Source organism: Juglans microcarpa x Juglans regia, chromosome 7D, assembly GCF_004785595.1.
Source record: "Juglans microcarpa x Juglans regia isolate MS1-56 chromosome 7D, Jm3101_v1.0, whole genome shotgun sequence".
Taxonomy (NCBI): domain Eukaryota; kingdom Viridiplantae; phylum Streptophyta; class Magnoliopsida; order Fagales; family Juglandaceae; genus Juglans; species Juglans microcarpa x Juglans regia.
In genome coordinates this window covers 15,321,224-15,347,536 of record NC_054606.1, presented here as the reverse complement: position 1 = coordinate 15,347,536, position 26,313 = coordinate 15,321,224, and the positions used below count along the sequence as shown (strand labels likewise).

Below are 26,313 nucleotides of genomic sequence, written 5' to 3'. Positions count from 1 at the left end.
TTTTCCTGAGAGAAATGCTAACTCAATCTTCCTCCACATATGCCTCTCATGATGTAGAAACACATTGCTGCCAGGTAGAAACACGTTGCTCTCATGAAGTTCCAAACTTCCCCCACTTCTCCTGCTGCTATTTATGCCCTGTTTTTCTGTTCACTAAGAGGCAGGGTACTATCTCCATTGTTGCCAATAGCTGAGAGGGAACATGCTCTAGAAATTCCCGTCCTTTCAGCAACCCTATCTGCCAGGTTGAGGGTCACTCGCAATAAAGACAAGAGGAGCGACATGATGCTCATCACAACATTGACGTAACCATCAGATCTTGATAAATACTTAAAAGTGCTGCTACTAACCTTCTTTTTTAGCGTTTTAAAACATTTTTTTCCAGTTAGTCTCTTGAGATATTAAACTTGCAGGAAGTAAGGACTTGTTTAGATACTTAAAATGTTCCCATTTTTAGTTTTCTAAGAGCAAATTTGAGATTTTGGGTTTTGTGAAAGGTTGTGGGATTGGTTGAAAATCTTGTTTGGGACGACAAATTAAAAATATTTTTTGAGACCTAAAAACAAAAGGGAACACAATTTTGAAAATAACTTTGAGAAGAAAAAATTAAGAAATTAAAGAACAAATAAAAACAAAATAGAAACACTAAAACTAAATAAAGCTCAATTAAAGATAAAATATAAGAAAGAAAAGAAAAGTGGGCCACATGAAGGGGAGGATTCCCTTTGTGTGGGTGGTTAGCACCAGGTGGTGTATCTGCCCTTTGTGTGGTGGAGTTAGGTTCTGCTCTACCCTGCAGGATGGGTCATGCTTGTTGGAGCTTGTCTCTATGGCTCCCACCATGCACTGGTCACCTGTGGGAGCTGGTTGAAGCCTTCCTTTGCTTCTGGGGTGGCAGGGGAGGGATGGTTTCCCCACTTCATTCGTCGTGGCCTTGTCCTAGTGGCATTGCTCATAAATACTGATTTGCATGTTTGTTTGGAACATTACTTTTTGTTACTTGGGTTCGCAAATTTTTTTGTGCAAATTGGGGAGAGGATAGAACAAAAAATTTTCTATTGAGGTGTCATTTTTAGAAACTTAGGGTGTGCTTGGGGAATAAGATGAGATGAGAATTCTATAAATTGTAGTTAAATGGTTTGTGAAAGTAGTTAAATTGTTTGAGTTAAGATGTTTTATTAGGTTTTGGAAAAGCAGAGAGAAAAAGTTGTATAAAAATATTATGAAGTCAACATATTGTTATAATATAATTTTTTAATATATATATATTTTTTTTGGATTTGAAAAAATTGAATTGTTTTTTGTGTTTAGTTTTGATGTTTGGGAAAGTTGTAATGATTAGATAATGATTAAATGAAAAAGTTGAATATTTAAAATTGAAAAATGTTTGTGTTTGAGTGATATTTGGGAAGGAGATGTGATGAGATGAGATTAAACCATCTCTATTCCCAAACAACTCCTGAGAAAACAGAATAGGAAAGGATTTTAGGAAAAATTTCCTATGAATGTTTGAAATGGAAAATGAAAAAGAGACAACAAATTCGAATTTTTTTCATCAAAGCATGGCCTAAGCAATTTCATGGCTATGTCTTTTGTATTGTTGAGAGTGAACCGCCTCTTCTTGGATTCAGCTATGACCACATCTTGGTACTCTTTTTCTTGTTGTTTACTTAGGCCCTTTCCTCCATTTCATTTGTTACTCCACCTTTTCTTCAATTCTTCAATCTCCGTTTTCATCAAGACTAAAACTTGTTTCAGCATACTCAAAAAGTTGATATTGGGGCCCCCTTGGGGGGAAAGGGGGGGAGGGGGCTTTATGGAGCTGGGGCTCCTAATAGTTGATTTTGCAAGTGGGCTTTTCCTTATAACTAATCCACAAAATTTCTGAATTTATATAGCTAAAACACTGGTCCTAATCAACTATTTAGCTCTTGCATGTTTGCTTTCTAAACTATCCATAAACTGACTTTACATATTTGGAAGAAATTAACAACTCACACTTGACTGAAATGCTAACTTGTTCTCCATGCATGTACCACGGTATGCTTCCAACGATATAGAATCACGTTGCTCCCATAAGCTTCCAAAATTCTCCCACTGCTCCTCAAGCTGCTTGTGCTATGTTTTTCTTAATTTTTATATGCACTGCAAAGCAGGGCATTGCCTCCATTAACTGTCAACAGTTGAAGGGAATGTGCATGTGAAACACTAGTCTATATTTTCCTTACGTCAAAGCAATGGAAAAGCTTGCGGGTCTTTCTCTGAGTCAATTAATTCTTGAAGCAACCCACCCGTGGGTAGCCCAAGTGGCAAGGGCGAACTGGTGTGCATGTGCCCCATGTCATAGGTTCGATTCCCCCTGGGATCAAACTGCGATTTAAGTGGGAGGCCATGGCAGTGAGTTGTTGTGCTATTCTCCCTGAGGGTTTAGGTTCCATGGGTGAGTCCTAAGTGCTTTGTCGTGGGGCAGTTCCTTGTCATTAAAATAAAAAAAAAAAAAAATTAAGGGGTGGTTTGGATTCAGAGATGAGATGAGACGGTTTTAGATGAAAGATGAAAGTTGAATAAAATATTGTTAGAATATTATTTTTTTGAGTCTATAAAAGAGCAAGTTATAGCCCAGTCAAATTCAAAGGATTTTCAAGTGGGCAAGATGTTGGAACAACCTAAGAACTTTCAACGAGTGTAGGACTCTTTAAATAAGGATAATGATGGTGTTTGAGAGTAATTTGGATCAAGAGAAAAAGAAACAAATCACAAAAGGAAACTGCAAGAAGTTAGAGTCCAAAATGCCCTAGGAGACGGCATGAATATACTTTATTGTTTTGATCGTAACTTTCCACTCACACATCTGATTGATGCGATTCTTGATGCGTTGACAAGTTATCTTAAAGGACTACAAATTTGTCTCTAATAAGGATTTCTAAATTCGAACTCTTGAAGCGCGTACGTGGCTGCCAAGCTGAGTCCAAAAATTTAGGCATTTTTTATGCGAGAATTATGAAGACATTAGAGTTTCTTTCCTACCCTATATAAGCTTATAATTAGCACGAAATTGAGTTGTTTTGGAAGAGAGGAGGCACAGTCCTAGAGAAGAGAAAAATACCATTTTTATTTTTTAGTTCTTCTATGGAGAACTAAATCTTGGGTAAAACTTAGGGTGGAAATTGTTTTGTGATTTGAAAAAGTTGAATTATTTATTATATTTTGTGTGGAAATTTGGGAAAGTTGTAATGATGAGATGAGATGAAACACATCTGAATCCAAATGGGCCTAATTCTTGAAGCAATCTGGATGCAACCCTAAGAATGATCTTTTTTCCTCTCATGTATGTTTTAACCAATTGACTTGGGATTTTAAGGGGGTCAAAAGCTTGTCTTACTTCGAGAGAGTCAAAGTAGCTCAGAATGGAAGTAATGAGCAAGAGGGTGTTTGGAGATTTTGGCAATCAAGGGTGATTCCTCTTTGACCACACATGGGGGGAATATGATTTCTGTATTGGTGGCCTAAAGTTGAAGTTAGTGGAAAGTTTGTTAATGTGAATTTTTGAGTACTTTCTTTGACAATTGTGCTTGAATCTGACTTTTCACAAGTTTTGGGCTTTGACACACTTTAACACAATTCTGACATACCCAATTTGTGTTTTGGTAATATGATGACATGCATCCTATTGTGGTTTCTTGCATGAATGGAACAAATAGTGAGTTTATTTGTTTACTCATCATTTTTAGAACATGTAGACTCTTTTATTAGTTATCAATACTTTTGGTTAGTTTTCCCTGCTAGCAAATTTGTCATATTCTATGTTAAGTTAGTTTTGGTAATTAATAAGAGTTATTACTTTTTAAAAAAAAAAAAAAATTAATAAGAGTTATTAAAAAGTGCAACAGGTGTATTCCAAATATTATCAGATGTGTATAAGGAAGTCATCTAGCTAGAAATAGATAAGTTAGTAAATTTGTTAAGAAAGTACATACAAAACTAAAGAAGAGGAGAGGACAAGGAGGAGGAGGAAGAGGAGGGGAAGCTTTATGATGGATATAGATAACACTATTATCTATTGTGTAGTAGTATACTTATGCTGTAGTTCACAAGCCTTATGCTATGCTACATTTTTCTGCTTTGGTTTGCTTCTTAGCTTTCGTTGCTGTTAACTGTGATATATTGTATGTTGTCATCGTCTCTTTTTATATATGGGAAGATCTTGTGTACTTACTATCTACCGGGGTAAACCCTTTCTTTGTGTTATTAAATTTTTTTTTTCAGGGAGAAGTGGTGAGTTGTTTTGTCCTGGGCCTGTTCCTATAGCCACTTAGGTTGCACGTTCGCTGACTATGGTTGGCGGTGATGTCCTTCCTGAGGGTGTTGTGCTTGAGAATCATGAGAAGAGTGTATTAATGGCTATGAAAACTGAGCTACTCGAGGTGGAGGAGCATATCAACTGTCTTCTATCCAAAGTGGACTCGTGTTTGGGCCTCTCATTGGGTTCGTATTCTTTTGGGTCATTCTCTCCGAGCTCCCATTTAGAGCTTGTTGTTAAGGAGTTTGTTGATAAGGGCCTTGTTGTTAAGAGGGGTGGTGTAAAAGAAAAGGTTTTAGTTGGGGATGGGCCCAAGACGTATTCCTGGCCTGTGTGGTGGGTCAATAATTCTCCCGGCCCATGCGGTGGGTCAAAAATTCCTGGTCCTTCATCTGATAGTAGCTCTTCCTCCTTAGCAAAGCCTAGCTCGTCTTTGGGTCTAACACAAACTTGCTAACGGTTGCTTCCGATCACTTGACCGGTGTCATCCTGCCGTTTTTTTCGTCGGGAAAGGAGATTCTAGATAAGGTGTTGCGGGATGCTTGTAACACCCCGCTTCCCAAAAAAGTCATTTTTATGAAATCTAGGGGACCGGTGCGGTACTGACCTTGACTTAAAACTTTTCTTCTTAACGAAACACCATATACAAAATATTCCATAATTTAAAATAAAAGTACTTCATTAAAATCTAAAAGAGAGAGTTCGTGGAAGCACTTAAAACACATTGAAATTTATGAAACTTTGTACCATAAAAATCATAACTTAATAGCTCTCTACATGATTTAGGCCTCTGCCACGCCTCCTTGAATCAAGTCCTGTCTTGCAGCTTCATCATTATAAATATTCTCACATGAGGTGGTTAAAATATAAAAATGTAGAAAAAAAAATGAGTCTTAATAAGTAGTACATCATACAGTAAACATAATAAATATATGGTTTTCTTGAAATACGTGCTTACATAATACGCATACTAACATAATGTTTATGACATGCATAACTTTTCTTAACATAACTGATCTTGACTTAACTTATTGATCTAACTTATCTCAATTATTTGATTGACCAATACACCTTAACCCCACATGCAAGGTTGTGCACCGGTTTCACATCCTGTGGCCACTAGGGGAACTGCTGATCTGATCATAACATACTGCGGTAGACCACGGTTAGGTTCGTGGCTTGCACATCTACCATTACTGCATTGGTACCATGCATCTCTGATGGCCATTCTTAAAATCTTTTTTCATAACTTTTTATCTTTTTTACCATGATGTATGTAGAACACATAATGACATAGTTTGTCATAATCATGGATGAAAACATATCGCAATGCATGTAACACATATGAACATAACATTCAAAAATCACTTTTATCACAACTTGATTCTTAAAAAGGAGTTTCCAATAGAGGGCATACATATATAAAACTTTTATAAAATGATGTCGTTTACTGTACATATGTGGAAGGGTATGATCATGCTAATTACTTTTTTTTTTTTTTTTTTTATAAGTAAACAAGTATTATTAATTCAAGAATGGGCAATAACTGCCAATTACGAAGGTCATTATGCCCTATCTAAGTAGGCGCATTAGAAACTAAGAAATCATGAGGGTTCATGCCATTAAAGTCCACAGCAATTGCCCAAGTACAAAGAGTCCGAAAGAAGAAAACTTTAAGCTCCCCCATAGATCTCGCTGTCTTCAAATGTCCGCTTATTGCGTTCCTACCACAAGCACTACATGATACAAATCGGAATCATTTTCCAAACCGCTTTGATTTGTTGCACACCTCGAATGGGGGTCCAGCACGCCAACATTTCCACCACAGATTCTGGCATCACCCACGGTATATCCAATCTTTTAAACACCTCATACTAGAGAGACCTAGCAGCCTCACAATGTAAAAGTAGATTCATCGACTCACTCCCACTTCTACACATGCAGCACTAGTATGTAATGATTATCCTCCTCTTTCTCATATTATCCGTAGTGAGAATCTTGCTTAAGGAAGCTGTCCATACAAAGAATGAAGCTTTGGGTGGAGCCTTGTTCTTCCAAAGCCTTCTCCAAGGAAATTGTATCTCAGGTTCTTGTGTGAGAACCTTATAAAAGGAATGAACTATGAATACCCCTCTCCCTGCAGGAGTCCACCACAAACCATCTTCATGCTAGATATTCGGATGACAAGAATACAACAGACTATACAAATCTACAAAACTCTCCACCTCCCAGTCTTGCGCCGCCCGGATGAAATTGATATTCCAGTGAATACTCCCACCCGAAATTCCCATAACCACTGCCACTGTGGCATCTTTATCACTTGCGATCAGGAAAAGTAAAGGAAACAAAACTTGGAGAGCACTATTACCACACCAAGCATCCTTCCAAAATCTGATCTTGGACCTTGTACCCAACTGAAACCGAGTATGATGATGGAAGGCCTCCCACCCTCTTCTTATGTGTTTCCTAAGACCCACTCCATAGGTGCTTCTGACTTCTTTAGTACACCAACCCTCCCCTAAACCACCGTACTTGTTCTCAATCACTGCTTTCCATAAGGCTTCCGGTTCATTAATATATCGCGACAACCATTTTCCCAGTAACGCCCGATTAAACAACCTCAAATTTTTAGTACCTAACCCGCCACTAGAGATAGGATGGTAAACCTTCTCCCACTTGACTAAATGAAATTTAAATTCCTCTCCTAATCCACCCCACAGAAAATCTTTCTGTAGCTTCTCAAGTCTACCGGCCACACTTGCCAGTATAGGAAATAAGGATAAGAAATAGGTGGGTAGATTAGAAAGTGTGCTCTTGATCAACGTAATCCGGCCTCCTTTCGACAAGTACATTCTCTTCCAACCTACCAGTCTCCTCTCTATTTTTTCAATCACCGTATCCCAAATTGAGCAAGTCCTCAAATTTATACCCAACGGGAGTCCCAGTTACATCATAGGAAGAGACGCTATTTTACAACCCAATATCCCAGCTAGCTCTCGAACATTCTGGACTCCCCCAATCGGCACCAACTCGGATTTATCATAGTTCACTTTTAAGCCAGACACATCTTCAAAACAAAGAAGCACCACTTTCATAGCCCGCAATTGATCTGGATTGGCCTCACACATAATAAGCGTATCATCTGCAAACAACAAATGAGAATTAGTAGTAATACCCCTACTCGAGGATCCAACCTGAAAACCACTTACAAAACCATTATCTACCATAGCTGAGATCATCCTGCTTAGTGCCTCCATAACAATAACAAGAAGTAGAGGAGATAACAGATCCCCTTGTCTCAAACCACGAGAACTCGCAAAGTAGCCCTTTGGGCAGCCATTGATCAACACAGAGAATCTTGCCATGGAAATACACCAGCTGATTCAGGACCTCCACCTCTCCCCAAAACTACACCTACCTAGTAGATAAATAAGAAAATCCCAATTAACATGATCATACGTCTTTTCCATATCTAACTTGCACAGAATTCCTGAACTCCCATCCTTCAATCTACTATCCAGACATTCATTAGCAATTAGAACCGCATCAAGAATCTCTTCCCTTTACAAATGCATCATGCTAATTACTTTGTAGCGTTAATCCAATATTTATGGGACAAAGCTGATGATTGCCTATAAAATAGACACAACTTACTTCAATTCTTAATTAAACACGTACTTTGTAATTAAAACCCGAAATACTTAGATTATCTATATTTTCATAAAACTACAACCCTCATAACTCTAAAATCACATTAAATTCTTTATAATACTTTATTTTCTTGGGCCTCGGTCATTATTTGTAATGAGGGCAGTTTTCATAATTTGCTTGTATGTCTCACTAGTGCTTAGTGGTACTTAGGCATATTCTGTGTATACTCCATGTGTACTTGTGCTATGCCTTTTCCTGTTAATAAAATTTTACTTGTAAAAAAAAAAAAAAATTATCTTAACACGAGAAAAAAAAATGGCATGTATTTCTTTGTAAACTATGTTAATTGTGATATAGTTTATGTTGCCAGTGTCTCTTGTTAAATTTGGCAAGTCTCCTCTGAAACAAATAGATAGATACTTGTCTACATGTTTATTTATCTAGCTTTCTGTCTTTTTATTTTTCAGCCAAAAATGTTGGAAAAGTTGGCCGAGTGATGGAATGGCATGTCATATTAACGATTTGTTTTGTTCACACAGGTAAAAGTGAGGAGAAAATTATTGGCCTTGATGACAAATTGTTGGTAGAAAATGGAAAGTGTCTATCAAATCCAGTGACTCCTTCAGTAGAGTACAAGTTGCCCCTTGTGTGGATTGACTTGGAAATGACTGGTAGGCATATGTTGTTTAGTTTTAGGCATATCCTGAAATACCTCATTTCTTGTGTAAATAACACTTAATTCCTTTCTAAGTCTTTACACTAGATCTATTCTTGGTTGTCCAGCTCTGCGTCCTCATACTCATCATCTGTGACAGTTAAACATAGAAGAAAATAGAGAAACAAACAAAAAATGAGTCGAATACTTAGTAAATAGCACTTCATACCGTAAAATACATCTTAGCCTAGCATAAACTTAATTTTTGAAAGACTCTTCATAATATACATACATCATAACAGATTTGCAATCATACCGTACACAACTTAATTTAACATAGGCTTAATTTCTGAAAAACTTTACATACATACATATATCATCACAGATTCACATTGCATATCCATTCATTATTAACATGAGCGGAATCATGCATAATCATGGCAAACATGTGACGTGATTGCATAAATGACTGACTTCATGCATTTTCTAACAATCATACATGACTTGTTTATCTTGTCTTTCACTTAACATATGTTGAACTATGCTTGAGTCTGTGGCACTGCATAATTTAACTGGTGGTGAACACGTTTAAGTCCGTGTTTTCCTTAACATGTGGTGAACCACGCTTAGGTCTGTGTCATCCTTAACATAATTTGCGATGAACACGCTTAGGTTCGTGTCATCCTTAAACATAACTTGCGATGAACACGTTTAGGTCCGTGTCATCCTTAATATAACTTGTGATGAACACGCTTAGGTCCGTGTCATCCTTAATATAACTTGTGATGAACACGCTTAGGTCCGTATCACCCTTAACATCTTATCTTTCTTAATGCATGAGAAGTTTGTTGGACTTCATGAACTTTTCTAGCATGGCATATACTTGTACATAGCATAACATAACATGCCATGACATAATGTGATCTGAACATAAACATTCCATGGCATACATGATTTGAGAACTACATGAACATTACATGACTTATTTGATCTAAATACTTCATGACATTACATTGCATGGCATACATGTGATTTTCATGACATATTATCCATCAAATCGCAATCCATGATAATACGCTCACTTACATGCATATCATTATATTTCATCGAAGATCATGAAAGGGATCTAATCTTAACTTAGCTCGTAGCGTTGCGTAGACAAACATCACATTTTCATATAAACGTAGAACATTTACAGTACACATGCAATTATATGATCATACTAATTATCTCTTAGCGTTACTTTCACAATCTCACATTGTAGCTTGTGACCTATACGGGGCACTAATTGTCGCTAACTTTCCTAGAAAGACGTGTCGTAGCATTCTAATTGCTTAAAATCATATATAGAGATAATTTAATTACACTAAGATTAATACATAATAATATTATTCAAAACTCATAACCAATTCCTTGACTTCTATTAAAAATATAACTTAATAATTTTATAAAAATCGAGTTAAAAGTTAATTGGAATATTAACTAAATAATAGGCTCAAAAATAGTTTAAAAAAAAGATACTTTAGAATTATGATTTAAATACCTTAAATATTTCTAGTAAAAAATAAGTCTATGCCTCATATATTTATTCAATTAAAAGCTAAGCCCATTAAAACGATGTACCAGAGTGTTTTATGAAAATAAACCCAGCCCAACCTACTATATCATATAAAACACGTCCAACAAGACTCAGCTTAATAGGAGGGCATTTTGGGAAAACAAGCATAACTGGACAGGGGCATTTTGGGAAGGTTGAAGGTAAAGGAAATAAAAGAAAACACAGGCTTACGGGGAAGACAACAGGTTGTGCAACTGGGACTCACTGAGAGAGGGATCAGCTGCAACGAAGGTTCGTGGTGGCTGGCCGGGATTCACGGTGGCTAGGAGTGGTCGGCGTCTTACTAGGCTTCTCTGGGCAGTGGTGCGGCACAAGAGAGAGAGAGATAGAGGGAGAACTGCCTAGCCGAGAATAACAGAGAGAGGAGGGAGAAAGATTCTGGCGTGGACTTACCGGAAGGAGTGCGAGGCGGAGGGAGGTGCCTGGTCGGCGGGTTGTGTGGTTGCAGTGAGGTGATCCGACTCTTCTAGTGGTCAACGGAGGATTGAGTAGAAAACACTGTTGTTTCTAGTATTCATGGTGGAGAGAGAACGACGGAAAAGAAGCTTAGAGGCGTCGACGCATGTCGTGGAGGAAGGAGAGCTTACTGTCAGCGTGCTCTATGGTAGTTTCCGGCGAGGTGGCTGACTTGGTATGAAGAGTAATGCTAAGGTGGCTGTTGGGAAGTAGTTTTCTCTGTCTGCCGAGGCTGCTATGGTGGCTAGTGTGTGAAAGTTTCATGGTTTTTGGCTAAGGATCTTGTGGGTTTTATAGATGAGGGGTAGGGAGATATTGTGAGTGATTTGGAGAGTTTGAATTCAACGAAACTTTGGAAAACTTCTCCCACAAGGAAAGAAACACTGAGAGGATATAAGAGTTTTGAAGCGTTTGAGTTGGAAGTTAGTTTCAAATCAAGAAACTACCCAATCTGGGAGACCAAACAGAAAAATAAAAGAGGCGTATAGTCTAACAGTAGAGAAATCCTATTCAAAACAAATTACTACCTCAAAACATATCTAATAAAATAGTAATAATAATAATAAAAATTATAAAATACACTTTTGGGGTCTGGATGTTACATTGGTACTATTCAAAAAACTTGTTATGGTGCAATATAGCCTAAAATCAACATTATTTTGGAATATCGCATCTGTTCTTTAGCAAGAACCACCAAAATACGTCAGATGTTCTGAATAATAGTAACTTTAAGATTTGGAGAACTTAATGGAACCTCTTAAATGCTGCTGATTGATATGCTTGGTAGGGGGAATAACCCTTAAAAAACAAGGCACTGTAAGGTCAAAATACCATAAAGCTATGTCCTATCATTTTCAGAAAATGCGGCTTTAACATGGCTGATTGGTTAAAAATGGTGTATGACTTCCTCTAACTGATGTATGTACTTGGGATAAGGTTCTGCTGATCTAGCTTGTCTCTTTTGTGTTATGAAAAGGGATGATATTGATTTTTTATTGCCCTTTTGGAAATTCGGCGACGTGCTTTTCTTAGTTAAATTTGTATAGAGGCAGAATTAGATAATAAAGAGATTAATATTGCATTTAAATGATTTTGTGTATCTGGGCTAAAGCTATTGCATTGAATGGAGATAATCTTCATGATTTGCTTTTAGTCCACTCTTGTTCCTAGTTTGTATTTAGGTGTTTTCTCTTGTATACGTCCTGTGTACTTGGGCTATGCCTATTTACTTGTCAATAAAAATTTCTTATTACTTATAAAAAAAAAATTGCATTTAAACAATATTAGGTAATCACAGAACTGTAGAGAAAAATTAACCAGTTGCTGTTTTGAGTTAGCAGCTACTTTTAGGAAGCTGAAATTACTTGTGTTTCTATTGTTTATGTTGTGAAGTTTTATTGGCTTTTGAATTTTGACATGAACATATTTTTGTTGATTTTCTTCTACTAAATGTTAGAGTTGCATGTAACAAGGTGCAAGATGTACCAAAAGTGGAAATCCACTGTAACAATAAAACGAATAATTTTAACATTTAACATTTAGTGACATACTGTTAGAGAAGGCAACAATTGGGTATCTAATAGCAAGCTGATGGGGTTTGGGCATTTATATGTTGGCTTTGGTTTTAAATAGTGATACACCAAGGCATTCATCTGATAGGGACTGGAATAATTTTTCTAATTGGGCAATCAAAACTTTAACCATTGTTGTAATTTGGGTAATTCTCACTCTTGATGCATCTTTTGCTGATCCATTTGCCTATTTTTGTGATAACTAATTTTTTTTTTCCCATTCCATTCTCATGTTTCATTTGTACTTGCAAGAATCTTTTCATGTTTGGTGAGACTCCTGTTCTGATGTTGAAATTAGGTAAATTCTACTTAGATGCCTGTTACGACAGTTTTGCTAAGAGAGGGTGACACTTATAAGTTCAAGTTGTTCTACATCATGGTCTTCAAAAGTTGTCATAAATCTATGTGGAGACTATCTTTAAAAAAGAAAAAACACTAGATGGAGCAACTTTGAGCTGCCCAAGAGTCAAAGAACTAAGTTACATGTCTGTCAAAGAATCATGACTGAAAATTGTAAAGGAATGAATTCTACTTAGTACAGAGAAAAAAAGGAGAATGCATGTTAACTGTAATATATAGCATAAAGATGTCCGATACAATGTAGTATCTTCATAGTTTGATCCACCAAAAAAGAAAAATAAAAAAGAGAGTAAAATGGCAAGAGACATATAGTATCTGAATGTTTTGTGAATGCCTTAAGTTTTTAAGCTGCCAAAAGATGATCTCCCACATCTCAGCCCTGCCCTTGCCCGCAACAGAATCAGTGTTTCTGAAGTTAGATTCTGCTGGCACAATTATGTTCTTAACCATAATATCTAGTGTTCAGTTCAAAAACCATGTTCTAAAGCTGTTGGGTTCTCCAAAAGGGGAGAGACATATGTAGTTTAGTACAATCGGGGGATAACAAACTGGACTCCTAGTTTCAAAAAGCAACATCAACCTCTGGCTTTGAGCTATGTTATGGGAAGTCACCGCTCCCACCCTTGTCAAGTCCAAACTCTGACTTTTATCTTTGATGACGGTTTGAATATTTTTTTTTTTTGATAGGTAAACGATTATATTATATTAATACGAATAGACATAGCCCAAGTACACAGGGGGTATACAAGAGATTACACCTATTTAGAAAGAAGAAATAAAAAAAAAAAATCATGAAAATCGAGGCTACTAAAATCTACAATTTTGGCCCAAAGAAACAAAGTTCTAACAACTATTGCTCTAATCTCCTCCAAAGAACGCTCCCCGTCTTGGAACATCCGGTCATTTCGTTCTTCCCAAATACACCATAGAATACAGATAGGAATCATCTTCCACATAGCTGATATTTGTCGAATACAGCCGAGGTTCGACCACTGTAGTAGGCATAACCTAGGCTCGCTCTATCCGTTTGAATACATTGGCCCATAACGCTCTAGCAATCTCGTAATGGAGTCTCACCACTTTGTTTACACATACAACACCATTCCACCACTATCACCCCATGTTTTCGTAAGTTATCCATCGTCAGAATCTTTCCCAGAGACGCTGTCCATGCAAAAAATGCTGCCCTAGGAGGGGCTTTATTTCTCCAAATTCTTCTCCATTGAAAGTGGCCATTTTGTGGTTGTGCGAGGGCCTTATAAAAGGAGTGAACTGTAAATACACCTTTTCTGGCAGGTATCCACCACAAAGTATCAACTCCTTGCTTAGTCTCATGGAGTATAAGAGTTGGAACAAATCTACAAAATTGATGACTTCCCAATCTTGGGCCGCCCTAGTGAAGTTCACATGCCACTGGAGTACATCACCATCCCTCTCCATGAGCTCCGCCATTGAATCTTCTTTCTCCTGTGCAAGTATGAACACATTAGGGAATAAGCCCCTGAGAGCTCTATCTCCACACCATATGTCGTGCTAGAATTTAATTCTTGAGTCTTCTCCCAACACAATTCTAGTATGATGGGCAAACACTCCCCACCCTCGTCTAATATGCTTCCATAGACCCACGCCATAGACCCCACTTACCTCCTTAGTGCACCATCCCCCCCATAAATCTCTATATTTGTAATCGATCACTGACTTCCATAAACTTCTTGTTCTGTATTATAGCGGCAAAACCATTTCCCGTGTAAAGCCTGGTTGAACACCCTCGGAGTTTTGATTCTGAAACCACCAAAAGAGATTGATGAGCATATCTTATCCCACTTGACCAGGTGAAATTTGAATTCATCCCCAAGTCCGCTCCAAAGGAAGTCACGATGCAGTTTCTCAACACGCATTGCCACACTTGCGGGAATTGAAAACAAAGATAAAAAATAAGTAGGTAGATTGGAAAGAGTGCTTTTGATTACAGTAATTCTACCACCTTTCGACAGATATAGTCGCTTCTAACCTTCCAATCTTCATTCAATCTTCTCAATTACTGCATCCCACATAATTTTAGTCCTAGAGGCGGCCCCAGAGGGAGGCCAAGGTAATTCCTATGGACATAGGAGACCTTGCAACTAAGAGTGTTAGCCAACAATTGGATGTTACGAACGTTGCCAGCTGGAACCAACTCTGACTTGGATAAATTCACTTTCAACCTAGAAACAGCCTCAAAGCAAAGTAGAAATGCCCTTAATGCCTGAATCTGATTCAGATTTGCCTTGCAAAAAATAAGGGTATCGTCTGCAAACAACAAATGGGAAATGTGAATAGTACCTTGATATATGTCACCAACCTAACCCAAAAAGGTTGTGAAAAACAACCCAAAATATACCAAGCCTGACCCCAACCCCTTGATTTCCCTAGAATTAAAACTCTATCCAAAAACCCCACCCCAACCCCTTGTTTTCCTGTCTTCACAATGTCCTTCCTTTAGACTTCCCTTTAGATGAGCTACCACCCTTAGCGTCGTAGTTGATTCCAGAAAAAAGACGTTGTAACTCTCTGCTTTTCTTGAAACTTGATTTGGTTTCAAACACGTGGTTTGCCTTGATCGCCGTAATTAGTTCTTTAAATTGATCTTCACATCCTGCATGTAAAATTCCCACTAACTGTTGAATCTCGTTAACTTTAGGTAGAATCCAATCCGCTATTGGAGGAAGAGAGACAAGGGGAGCCACAATATCCCAAGACACAGTAGCCAACTGCACCAATGCCAAACCCATATTCAAATCCCGTACCTCCTCAGCAACTCCATTGGTTTTCTCCAATGGTATGACATCAAGTCCCTTTATCTCTGGTAACCCTTCATGTGCAACTTCAGCAGGTCCCTTCACCAATGGTCTGAGACCATTTTCCTTCAACTTCGACGAGGGAGCCATAGTCTCTTTGAGTACAGAAGTCACCTGAGGCGAATGACATTCCATTGCAGATGTCTCTACGCCGATACCCGACGTAAAACCCACTTCAAATAACCCAGACTTTTTTTTGACCCGCCATACTCTTTTGGATCTGGGTATAGGAACAAGGCTGAATCAGATTTTTTGTTTTCCTTTATCTGAGCTTAAAGGATTTGAACCTATCATAGTCTTTTTTCTTACAACCCTATTGCCTCCAGCTGAAAGCAGATCTATTTTTGTAGATAAAAAAGCTATCGCTGTCTTCAATTCGACAAGTTGGGTTTCCATCTCCTTTAAGGAATTATGCATCGTTACAAGTTGCTTCTGTGGCATGATCTGCAAACCACTGCCATCAATTCCCTCACTATGAACCCCCGAAGCATGACCGGTCTTCAGAGCCGTCACATATGATCGCCTCGCCACTGTGGATATACTTGGGTCTTTATGATTCACCTCCAAGTTGATGTTCTTATTCTTCTTTCGGTTTTCCTTCTTTGACCCATCAACAAAAAGCATATCCGTAGCTTTGCGTAATTTCGCAGCAAATTTTTCCCAACCCAGACCTTCATACCCTTTGGGAATGACTACAACTCTCCGCCGGCCTCCTCCACCATATTTTAGAAACCTACCATGCTCATTGGAGCATCGTTGAGCCATGAATGTTCTGTTTCCTTCACGCAAGTGTTTTGTGAAATCCAAATTTCTCCCCACCTGTACTACTGCTTCCACCGTAGCCATCAGCCATTCTATACCACTACGACCCATCACTATAAATCTCCAAACCCTTCTACTCCTCTGCACGATTTTTAAGGAAGACATCCATGTTTTTGGCAAAAGCTCGAAAGCCTTCCATTCCACCTAAAAGTGCACCATCTGACCCATAATAACATCAAACCTACGACTTTAGTTGCAAGAGCATCCCAAGCTGCATGTCTTCATTCTGTCGAGAATGCACGAAAGAGGAACATAAGCCCCTAACCTGAGTTAATGAAGAAAACGGAGTCTCCGGATGATGACTGACATCAGAGGCCCACAATGTGGTCGCCGGAGTCTATCAAAACAGCAGAAAAGCAGCAAAACTCCTAGTCGCCGGAGAAGGACAACGTCGGAGGCCCCACAACCAAGTCGCCTGAGTCTGTCGTTCAGGTCTGTGGCGGTGTCAAAGATGACAGTGACACTTCTGAGAATGAAGAAAATCGAAAGAGCCAGTTTGCCGGCGAGGACCGATGCCGGACGTCCCACAGCAAGGATGCCAGGGCCTGTCGACCTCGTTTGTGACAGTGGTGTGGTGTCACTTGCTGGTCGATGGTGGGTGGGGGGTGGCGGTGGGATAGGTGGGTTTGGGTTTTCTCTCGGCTCACTGTTCACTCACGGGTTTGGGAGAGTTGATGAGGACATCTCCTATTATTGTTATTTTGGTTATTTTACTTATACTTTATTTATTTTATTTGGGTTTGTATTAATGGGCTTGGGCTATAGCCCTTAGACTTTCTAGGGTTTATTTAGGCTTTGTGTTATTTTACCATTTAAATGCTTGTAATGAAACATTGAAGATTCGTTTTTGGAGATTAAACAATTGAGCACTTGTTACAGCCGCCATTCTTCCAACCCCCTTTCTCTTTGTCTTCTTCTTCTCTTATCTTTTTCTGGCTTCTTTTCTTCTCTGTTCTACTATTATTCTGTTTCTCTTTCTTTTTCCACTATTATCCTACATCATCTGCCTTTAGGAAAAACAGGGAACTGAAGTGTCTCACTTGTTCAATTAACCATGATGGAAGGGAGGGGAGTACTAGCAAGAGTAGAATCAAGGGAAAAGCTGTGTCGATCCATGAAGTCTAGAATCCTCTCTTGGAACATTCAGGGTCTTAATGATCCCAATAAGCGACTATGGGTGAAGAATCTTGTACGGCATTGGAAGTTGGATATTGTGTGTTTGCAGGAAACCAAAATGGAGTTCATGTATCGTAGCACCATCGCTAGTATTTGGGGCTGTCCATACGTGAGATGGGTGTACTTGTCATCCAAGGGAGCATCCGGGGGTATCCTTGTCATGTGGGATTCGAGGGTGGTTGAATCTATTGAGGAGTGTGTTGGGAATTATATGGTGGCGTGTTCGTTCAAAAATGTAGATGATGGTTTTTGTTGGGCCTTTGTTGGTGTATACGGGCCAAATGTGGACACTCTTAGGAAGATGTTATAGGAGGAATTAGCGGGATTGGGCAATTGGTGGAATTTACCGTGGTGTATTCACTGTACTTGGTCTAATAACCGGGCTTTGTCTCGCTTGGATAGATTTTTGGTGTCCCCTCTTGGGAGGCACATTATTCTACCTTGCTTCAAAAGAGATTGGATAGAGTATGCTTGGATCACTTCCCCGCTGTACTGGATTGCGGAGGCATTATTGAAGGAAAAAAGATATTTTAAGTTTGAAAATATGTAGCTGAAAATCGAGAGTTTTATAGAGAAGGTGAGGTCATGGTGGTCCTCGTATTCCATTGAGGGATCACCAAGCTTCATATTGGTGGGTAAGCTGAAAGCATTAAAGAGGGACTTGAAATTGTGGAATATTGAAGTTTTTGGACACATTAATGATCAAAAACTATCTCTTATGGGGGCACTAAGGGGTTTGAAGGAAAGGGAGATGAACATTCCTCTTTCGTTTGAGGACTCCTATAGGAAATTAGCCATCACTTCGAACTTGGAGAAGGTGCTTCTTATGGAGGAAATCTCTTGGAGACAAAAGTCACAAGCCTTATGGTTGAAGGAAGGAGACAAATGTACTAAATTTTTCCATCGGGTGGCAATTCTCATCGTAGAAATAGTGCTATTGAGGTGATTCAGGTTGAGGGCCAAGTTTACTCCGATCATCATGCTATTAAGAACCAAATTGTCAACTTTTATACGGATCTTCTTGCGGAAAAAGCCTCTTGGAGACCAAAACTTGATGGTATGCCTTTTGAGACTATTGACCAGCTAAGCTCTACGTGGTTGGAGAGACCATTCGAGTCGGGGGAGGTTTTTCAGGTGATTTGTGGGATGGCCAAGGATAAAGCCCCGGGTCCGGATGGGTTTTTGATGGCTTTTTGTCATGATTGCTGGGAGGTAGTGGGTGGAGATATTATGCAGGTTTTTCAGGAATTATACACGTTTGGGAAATTCAAAAAAAACATTAATGTCTCTTATTGCTCTTATCCCTAAGAAAGTTGGTGCTGTGGATGTGAAAGACTTTCGGCCTATTAGTCTTATAAATGGCGTATATAAGATCATCTCAAAGGTGCTCGCTAATCGCATGAACACAGTTCTGAATAACATTATTTCAAAATCTCAAAATGCTTTTGTGAAAGGGAGACATTTTGGATTTGGTATTGATAGTCAACGAATGCTTGGATCGTAGAATTAAGGGGGGCATACCTAGGCTTTTTTGCAAGTTAGACATGGAAAAGGCTTCTAACCATGTTAATTGGGACTTTTTGTGTAACTTACTTGGGAGGTTTGGATTTGGTGATAGATTGATATCATGGATTAGGCATTGTATATCTACGGTTCGCTTCTCGGTTTTGGTGAATGGAGCACCGGAAGAATTCTTTAACAGCTCTAGGGGCTTACGGCAAGGGGATCCACTCTCCCCTTTGCTTTTTTTTTGTTGTTATGGAAGTACTAAGTTGAATGTTGTGTGCGGCGATGAATGGAGGTTTTCTTGTTTGATTTTCAGTGGGTGGGGTTTCTATATCTCTACCTTCTTTTTGCTGATAACACACTTTCGTTTTGCAAGCCACATAATGATAATCTGCAGTATTTGAGGGCTGTACTACTATGTTTTGATGCAGTGTCAGGCTTGAAGGTAAATCTCTCAAAGTCTGAAATGGTTCCCGTGGGTGGTGTACATAATATCCAAGACTCGGTGAATATTTGGGCTGCAAGGTTGCCTCGTTGCCTTTGAAATATCTTGGCTTCTCATTGGGGGCTGCTTTCAAGACAAAAACCATTTGGGATGGTGTGTTAGAAAGAATTGAAAGACGATTGGCTTTGTGGAAACGGATATATTTGTTCGAAGGTGGTCGTTTGACTCTTATCAAGAGCACTCTTTCTAACCTCCCTACATATTTCTTATCCCTTTTTCCATTACCTGGTAGTGTGGCTTCTTGTATGGAGAAAAGTTTTTGAAACTTTCTTTGTGGAGGCATGGGGGAAGAAATTAAGTTCCATCTTACGGGGAGGGATAAAGTTTGCTTACCAATTAAATGTGGTGGGTTGGGGGTGCGCAATGTGAGGGTCTTTCAATAAAGCACTTTTGGGGAAATGGTTGTGGAGATACCAAAAGGAAGGGGGGGTCTATGGCGAGAAGTTATAGATGCTAAGTATGGGAGTATGATGGAGATGGTGTTCTAAGGAAGTTAGAGGGTCACATGGTGTGGGCTTGTGGAAAAAATATTAGAGCGGGATGGGGTAGATTCTCCAAGTGTTTTAGATTTGCAATTGGAAAAGGTGATAGAGTTTACTTTTGGCATGATGCTTGGTGCGGTGAATGGGTTCTAAAGTAGGTGTTTCCCGCACTTTACCAGATTTCTAGCGACAAAGAGGCTGTCATGGCTGACTTAGTGGTCATTTCTAATGGTGTTGTCCATTGGGATGTAAGTTTCTCGAGAGCTGCTCATGATTGGGAGTTGGATATGCTTGCTGATTTTTTCAACTCGCTATATGCAATATCGATGGGCAGTGAGACGGAGGATAAAATGATCTGGTTTTTGAATGGAAATAACAAATTTTCGGTGTGCTCTTTCTACAAGGCCCTCTTGGGAGTATCTAATGATCATAATTTTCCTTGAAAGGCTATATGGCAAAGTAAAGTAGTGCCTAAGATTGCTTTCTTTGTATGGACTGCATCTCTTGGGCGGATGCTCACGTCGGATAATTTGAGAAAACGTGGTCTTATCATAGCAGATTGGTGCTTCTTGTGCAAGAACAATAGGGAATCAGTGGATCATCTCTTGTTACATTGTGAGGTGGCAAGGTGTTTATGGAATGAAATCCTAAATAGGACAGGGGTGGCTTGGGTTATGCCCAGAAAAGTTAGGGATATTTTGGGGTGTTGGACAGGAATTAGGGGGAATTCACAAATAGCTGCTGTGTGGAGAATGATCCCTTATTGCATTATGTGGTGCTTGAGGCTATAGAGAAATAATAGGTGCTTTGAAGACATGGAGCGTTCTATGGATGAGCTGAAGCGATTCTTCTACAATACTTTATTTTCTTGGGCTTCAACCATTATTTGTAAAATTTTCATGACCTGCTTGTATACTTCTGGTGTACTCTGTTACTATCCTTATTTCGATAATATTATACTTTTACCTATAAAAAAAAAAAATTTCCTACTTCAATGGCAGTTAGCAAAGTTGTAAATTGTTCTTCAAAACCTTCACACTCAATCCCCACACAATGCTGGATTTCCTACACCTTATTCATAACCTAGTTCGAACAATATGCTAACACGGTGGTAGAAACTTCAGGAGTATAGGCTCCCCATCCATCTCATGCCCTTCCATTGATGCCCATTGTGAGGCTACCGATAGCTCTGTCTCCTCCTCAGCAATAGAAGACCTCTCAGAGTAGTCAAATGTGGGGCTAACATTTGTGGTGGCCCAAAACCTCTCCCTCATTGCTCCTAGACTCTGAAAATAATACACGGTCGACATCCAAAGGCTGGAAACCCTTCGCCAGAGAAGATGCCACCTAAATCTCAAGAGAGGACTCTTCCTCACTATTCGTTGGCCTTGTTTGTCCTTGTTGGGCCTGAGATCCTACAATTAACAGTGAAGCATCAACGTGACACCTTTTTGGTGCTGCCTGCGGGACACTACCTTCGTCGTCTTCACCAACTGGATCACTGTTAAAGGTTTCTTGGCAGGAACAAGGGTAACGGAATGTTTTCTCGCACGATTGGTTGTTTCCCATGGGTGGAAGGCCTAGCCTCGCCCCCCTCTCTGATACGCTACACGGGCTAGGCTCCTATCTCTGCCTTGCCCTTAGATTGCCCCACACGTTGAGGCCTAGATACTCGGGCCTTTTCCATTTCATTTACTAACTGTTGCCCATCCACACGCTTAAGGCCCATGCTTTTTTCATTAAGTCCCACAGATTGGGGCCCTTGCCCATGCCCAGTCTTGTCAGGCCCAATAGTCTTTTGGATCGCGTAGCCCAAACCCGCCTCTTCTTCTTCCTCAACGCACCGTATCAATATATCAACTTGTTCTTGCAGTGCCGCTAGTTGTGCTTTCATATCTTTCAAAGTACTGTGCACGCCACCTCCTGCCAAACCGACAAAGGACTTGCACCGCCACTGTTCCATTGTTTACATAATGTACGATTGAGTTGAGGAGCCATTTTAGTCGTATGCCCGTTGTTATGTCTCACGGTAGTTTTGCCCTGAGCTGGCCCACCACCGTGCTCTCTGGATTATTGTTAGGGACCTTGGTCAAGTCCCTAAACACTATGATCTCCACGCCAAGGCTCTCCTTGTGATGACTGAATCTCTGTTCCTCTCTTGCTTGATTCTCGAACAATGGTGGCCAAAATGACCACTTTGGTAAGGTGAGGTTATGTGTTTAGGCTAGGATTGATGTATGGAGTGGTGGGAAAAGGGTGATGGAATATATGGGCTACAATAGTGTAAGGGGCGCACGGCACTTGTGAGGAACTAGGGTTGGCGCCACTTGAGAATTAGGTTTAGGGTTCAGATGTTGATGATGGACGGCTAGGGTTTGGAATTAGGGTAAGAGTGTTGGGCGGCTAGGGTTGGACGACCACAAGTGGATGAGGCTTGATTGGTTAATTGAGAGATTTTAGAAAGACTAAAATCTTGGAACTCAATTTGGTAAGTGGTGTGACCGGCTATGGGAATGATATGGTCAATTAGGGTTCCTAAAATATAGGAACACCAATATGGAAAAGAGTGGGTGGCGGCTAGGGTTAATTCAAATTAGGCAAGGGGTAGCCGAATTTGAATTGGGACCAATAAGGAGAGTTTGTTTCGGCTAGGGTAATTTGGATGGAGCAAACAATTTATGGAAAATTGACAAACACAAGTGTTGGTTGACTTTTAGGGTTGGATGGATTAGAAGGGTAAAAAATGTGATGAACACCAAGAACACAATGAAGAACACTCAAGAACAAAAGCAAAAAAATACTTAAGAACTTGAATGAACAAAATGACAATAATTCAACAATTGATTCATGGATGTCTATGCGCATGGGCAGGCGTCCACTAACCTCGTTGGCCTGCATGCTGGGTGCCCCGTGTGTGCCATCGTGCGGGCCAAGGTATGCATGCATGCTGGGCGCCTCGTGCGTGTCACTACCCAAGGCATGCTTGTGGGCTAGCCAAGGGGCATGTCCCCATCATGATTAGGGCATGTGCGGCATCTCTAGAGGCAACTCGACGTGGGGGTCTAACAATTGCATTGGTGATGTCGTCTGCACCATTGCCTCCCTGTATGAGCGATTTTGCATTTGAACCCCCACCACCGGCAACCTCTGCGATATCCCACCTCTATTATGGTTCACGACTTCCTCCTCCAATATGGCCTCCCTCATCGCAGCAGCCATCCTCCTCCATCCCCTCCCCTCCATTCCATTTCTTCCGGTATGAAGATAAAGTTTCATCTTCCACCCCCACCGTATTCCACTAGCGCCATGAATCTACCACAGGCATTTGAACACCTCTGTGCCAAGAAACTTCCAGCACCCTCTCTAGCCGTAGGGTAGAAGTCCTTCGTCCCACCCCTCAAACCTCCTCCAGCGTTCTGATAAACCAATGCACTAGTGCTTCCAAGTCTCATCTCCTTCACTATCTTCCAACTCCTCTTTGTTATGAGCAAGGAACCTCCATCCTTCATCAGAACAAACACCTTCGATTCTATAACTAGTTGTTTCGGGACCCCCATGATCACACTAGCTCACCTACAACTCCACTAAGCCCCTTAGACCTCAAGGTTAGGATCTTGAGAGAACTAATGGGTAATTAAAAAATCTTGTCCTCCCCTTACTGTTGCATTATATATTACTCAACTCACAATTGACATTTATACCCTCCTGGGGTAGACCCTCTAACGTCTGTTTTTGGATGGGGCTATGGATCTAATTTTCCTGTGTTGTGTTCACTTAACTCTAGATCTTCCACTTCATAGTATATTTCTATGCCCCCTGCCCCCCTGCAAAAAAATAATAAATAGATGAATAAAGAAAAGGGAACACCCCTCCTGTATTGTATTACGTTTTGCTGTTTGCGCTGGGCAGTCATAATGATCATATAATAAAAAATTTAGAATGAATGCTCCACATATTATTTGATTATGCTTTACATTTATTCTGTTATCACGATACAGTTTTCAATCTGTCTAAGCAAAAGATTATTTTCTTAGTGAATTTTGATGTTGTTTGTTATGATATTCACTTTTCATGCCAACTGCGTGGTTACCTGATGATGCAAAAGAAAATTTAAGTTCCTTTTAGGCTGTGTTTGTTTTGGCTGAAGATATTTTTGGGGAAAATGTTTTCATCTCTGTCTTTTTGGAAAGGGTGGAAAATAGAGGTCAATGGAAAAAGGACTAGTGGGTTAATAGGCAACTCTTGTGTCTCTGTGGAAAATGAGTTACCCCTCTCGAGGGCGCAAGTCATTTCCACCCCTTCACGCATTCCTCTCCATCTAGACAAAAGATAGACGTTGTCTTCTGTTCAAATAAAACATGTGACCCCATATCGATTTTATTTTTTTCTTAAAAATTTAATGAAATCTTTTTTATTATAAAAATAAATTTAATAAAAATATGTTTCTTATTTGTTAAAAAATATTTAATTATTTTTCTTTAAAATTTAACTTGACATTGGCAATCTATGATTGGGTACATGTTTTACGTTAACGGTGACAGATGAGAATATTAACGGATTATTCTATTTCTATTAACTGTAATTGTATGACAAATACAATTTTTGATTCATCATATTTATATATTTTAGAAATATAATAAAAAAAGGTCATAAAATTAACTCCAAGGGTTGGCCCAAGTGGTGAAGCTCTTGGTCTTGGGGCATCACTCTCTTCAAGGTCCAAGGTTCAACACTTCATGGGTGCAAACAATCCTTTGGGGCTACACCCCCTAGTGAAAAGCCAGTGATTTAACCAGTTCTATGTGGGGAAACTTCCGAGGGCGAGTTGCACGAGACCGGGTTTACTCTGCAAGGGTTGGTCTAAAGGACTCTGCCTTGGAGAGGTTCCCCGACATACAATTACAGAACTGGTCTCGTGATTACAGTCATGATTTTCAATATATGCAAACACCGAAAATTCTTTTTCACATCATTTTCAACATGCCAACCAAAAACATCTGAAAATCAACAATTCTTTCGGAAAATATTTTCATCCGAATACATTATATATTTTTCCTTGTTTTGCATTGAAACAAACACAGCCTTAATTTCTCATTTTTCTTTCTGTATGTCCATGTCTATGCAGGTTTAAATGTTGAAGTTGATAGAATCCTGGAGATTGCTTGCATTATTACCGATGGAAAACTAACCAAGACATTGGAGGTGTGTTCTTATTCATCGGTGCATTTTCTTGCATACTGTTGTTTTATTTTGTTCGTGTTGTATTCTTATAATATTTTTATTTGAAAAAATTATTTTTCTTTCAAACATGTGTGGTCATGTACTTCTGTTTTCTTTTTTTTTGGCAATACGATTTCAACTTATCCCTATAAACTTGCCTTATATCAAAGTTGTTATCTAGTTTCCTTTTGACTAGATTATTGTAGTTGTTCAAGGTGTAATGAAATGTACTTCCACAGCCAATTGCTAATCCAATTGAGAACCTTCTTTCAATCCTACCTTGCAGCTTGACAACTATGGGGTTCTTGATGATGGTTAGGGGGTACTCAGCTTTATGCATTTTGGTTTAAATTATAATTACCTGTCCTTACAGCCATATGCCATATACAATGCGCATCCTACCATAGTGCCAGGAGAGCTAGGCTTGCATAGCTTTCAAATCTAGTTTACTAACAAGAAGGCCTTTTGGTGTATGAGCTAGATAATTAATCTAACCATTTTCTTGCTTGGTGTGCAGACCTGCACCTACCTTATTTTCTGTAACACACCTCAAGTTGCATAAAGAGAAATACAAAGAAATTGCTCACTTCGAGGGGAGAACCTCCATTGAAGAAAGGAAGAAGATGATAAGAGAAGGAGAAATAATATTTTCATTAACTTTCTGAATACCCATTTTCGGTTACTATAGTGAGCATATATGCTAGAGTTTTGCCAAACATCTGAAAAAGGCCTTAGCCTTGGTAAAACATGACCCCCGATTAACAACTAACGTATTGGATAAAAGGAAATAACAAGCTCATGGCCCAGCTACTCTATGGCCCATTTCCTAACATAACATAAAGGGAAACAACAAGTAAATCAATAGACCCAAACTGACCCATGGCCCATGTATTCCATTCATGGACTGTGACAAACTCTTCTCCTTCAAAGTACATTGTCCACAAGGTGCGGATATACTTCCATAGTAGATCTCAAGAAGCTGTTGAACCCTTAGAATACTAGTGCTTCCACCATCGGGGTCAAAGACGAGGATATTCTTTTCACTAATTTCTTCATACCCCTCTCTCTTAGTTCCTACTTTCAGTCCCTGCCAAGGACGACTTCCTCTCAAGAAGTACATAAAGACATATCCAAGGGATTCTAAATCATTCCTC

At 39.4% G+C, this 26,313-nt stretch overlaps 1 protein-coding gene across 2 annotated transcripts in view; it reads left to right on the top strand.

Annotated features, from left to right (window-relative positions):
• LOC121239228 (oligoribonuclease) overlaps positions 1 to 26,313 on the top strand; it is a 42,667-nt gene that overhangs the window by 950 nt on the left and 15,404 nt on the right. Inside the window, exons 2-4 of one of the 2 annotated variants that reach the window (XM_041136411.1) lie at positions 4,267 to 4,485; positions 8,491 to 8,622; positions 25,065 to 25,141. In XM_041136411.1, coding sequence (XP_040992345.1) covers positions 4,335 to 4,485; positions 8,491 to 8,622; positions 25,065 to 25,141 — 360 coding nt within the window. In that variant the 5' untranslated portion in view covers positions 4,267 to 4,334. The remainder of the gene's footprint in view (positions 1 to 4,266; positions 4,486 to 8,490; positions 8,623 to 25,064; positions 25,142 to 26,313) is intronic. The other variant, XM_041136410.1, reaches the window with a different exon arrangement.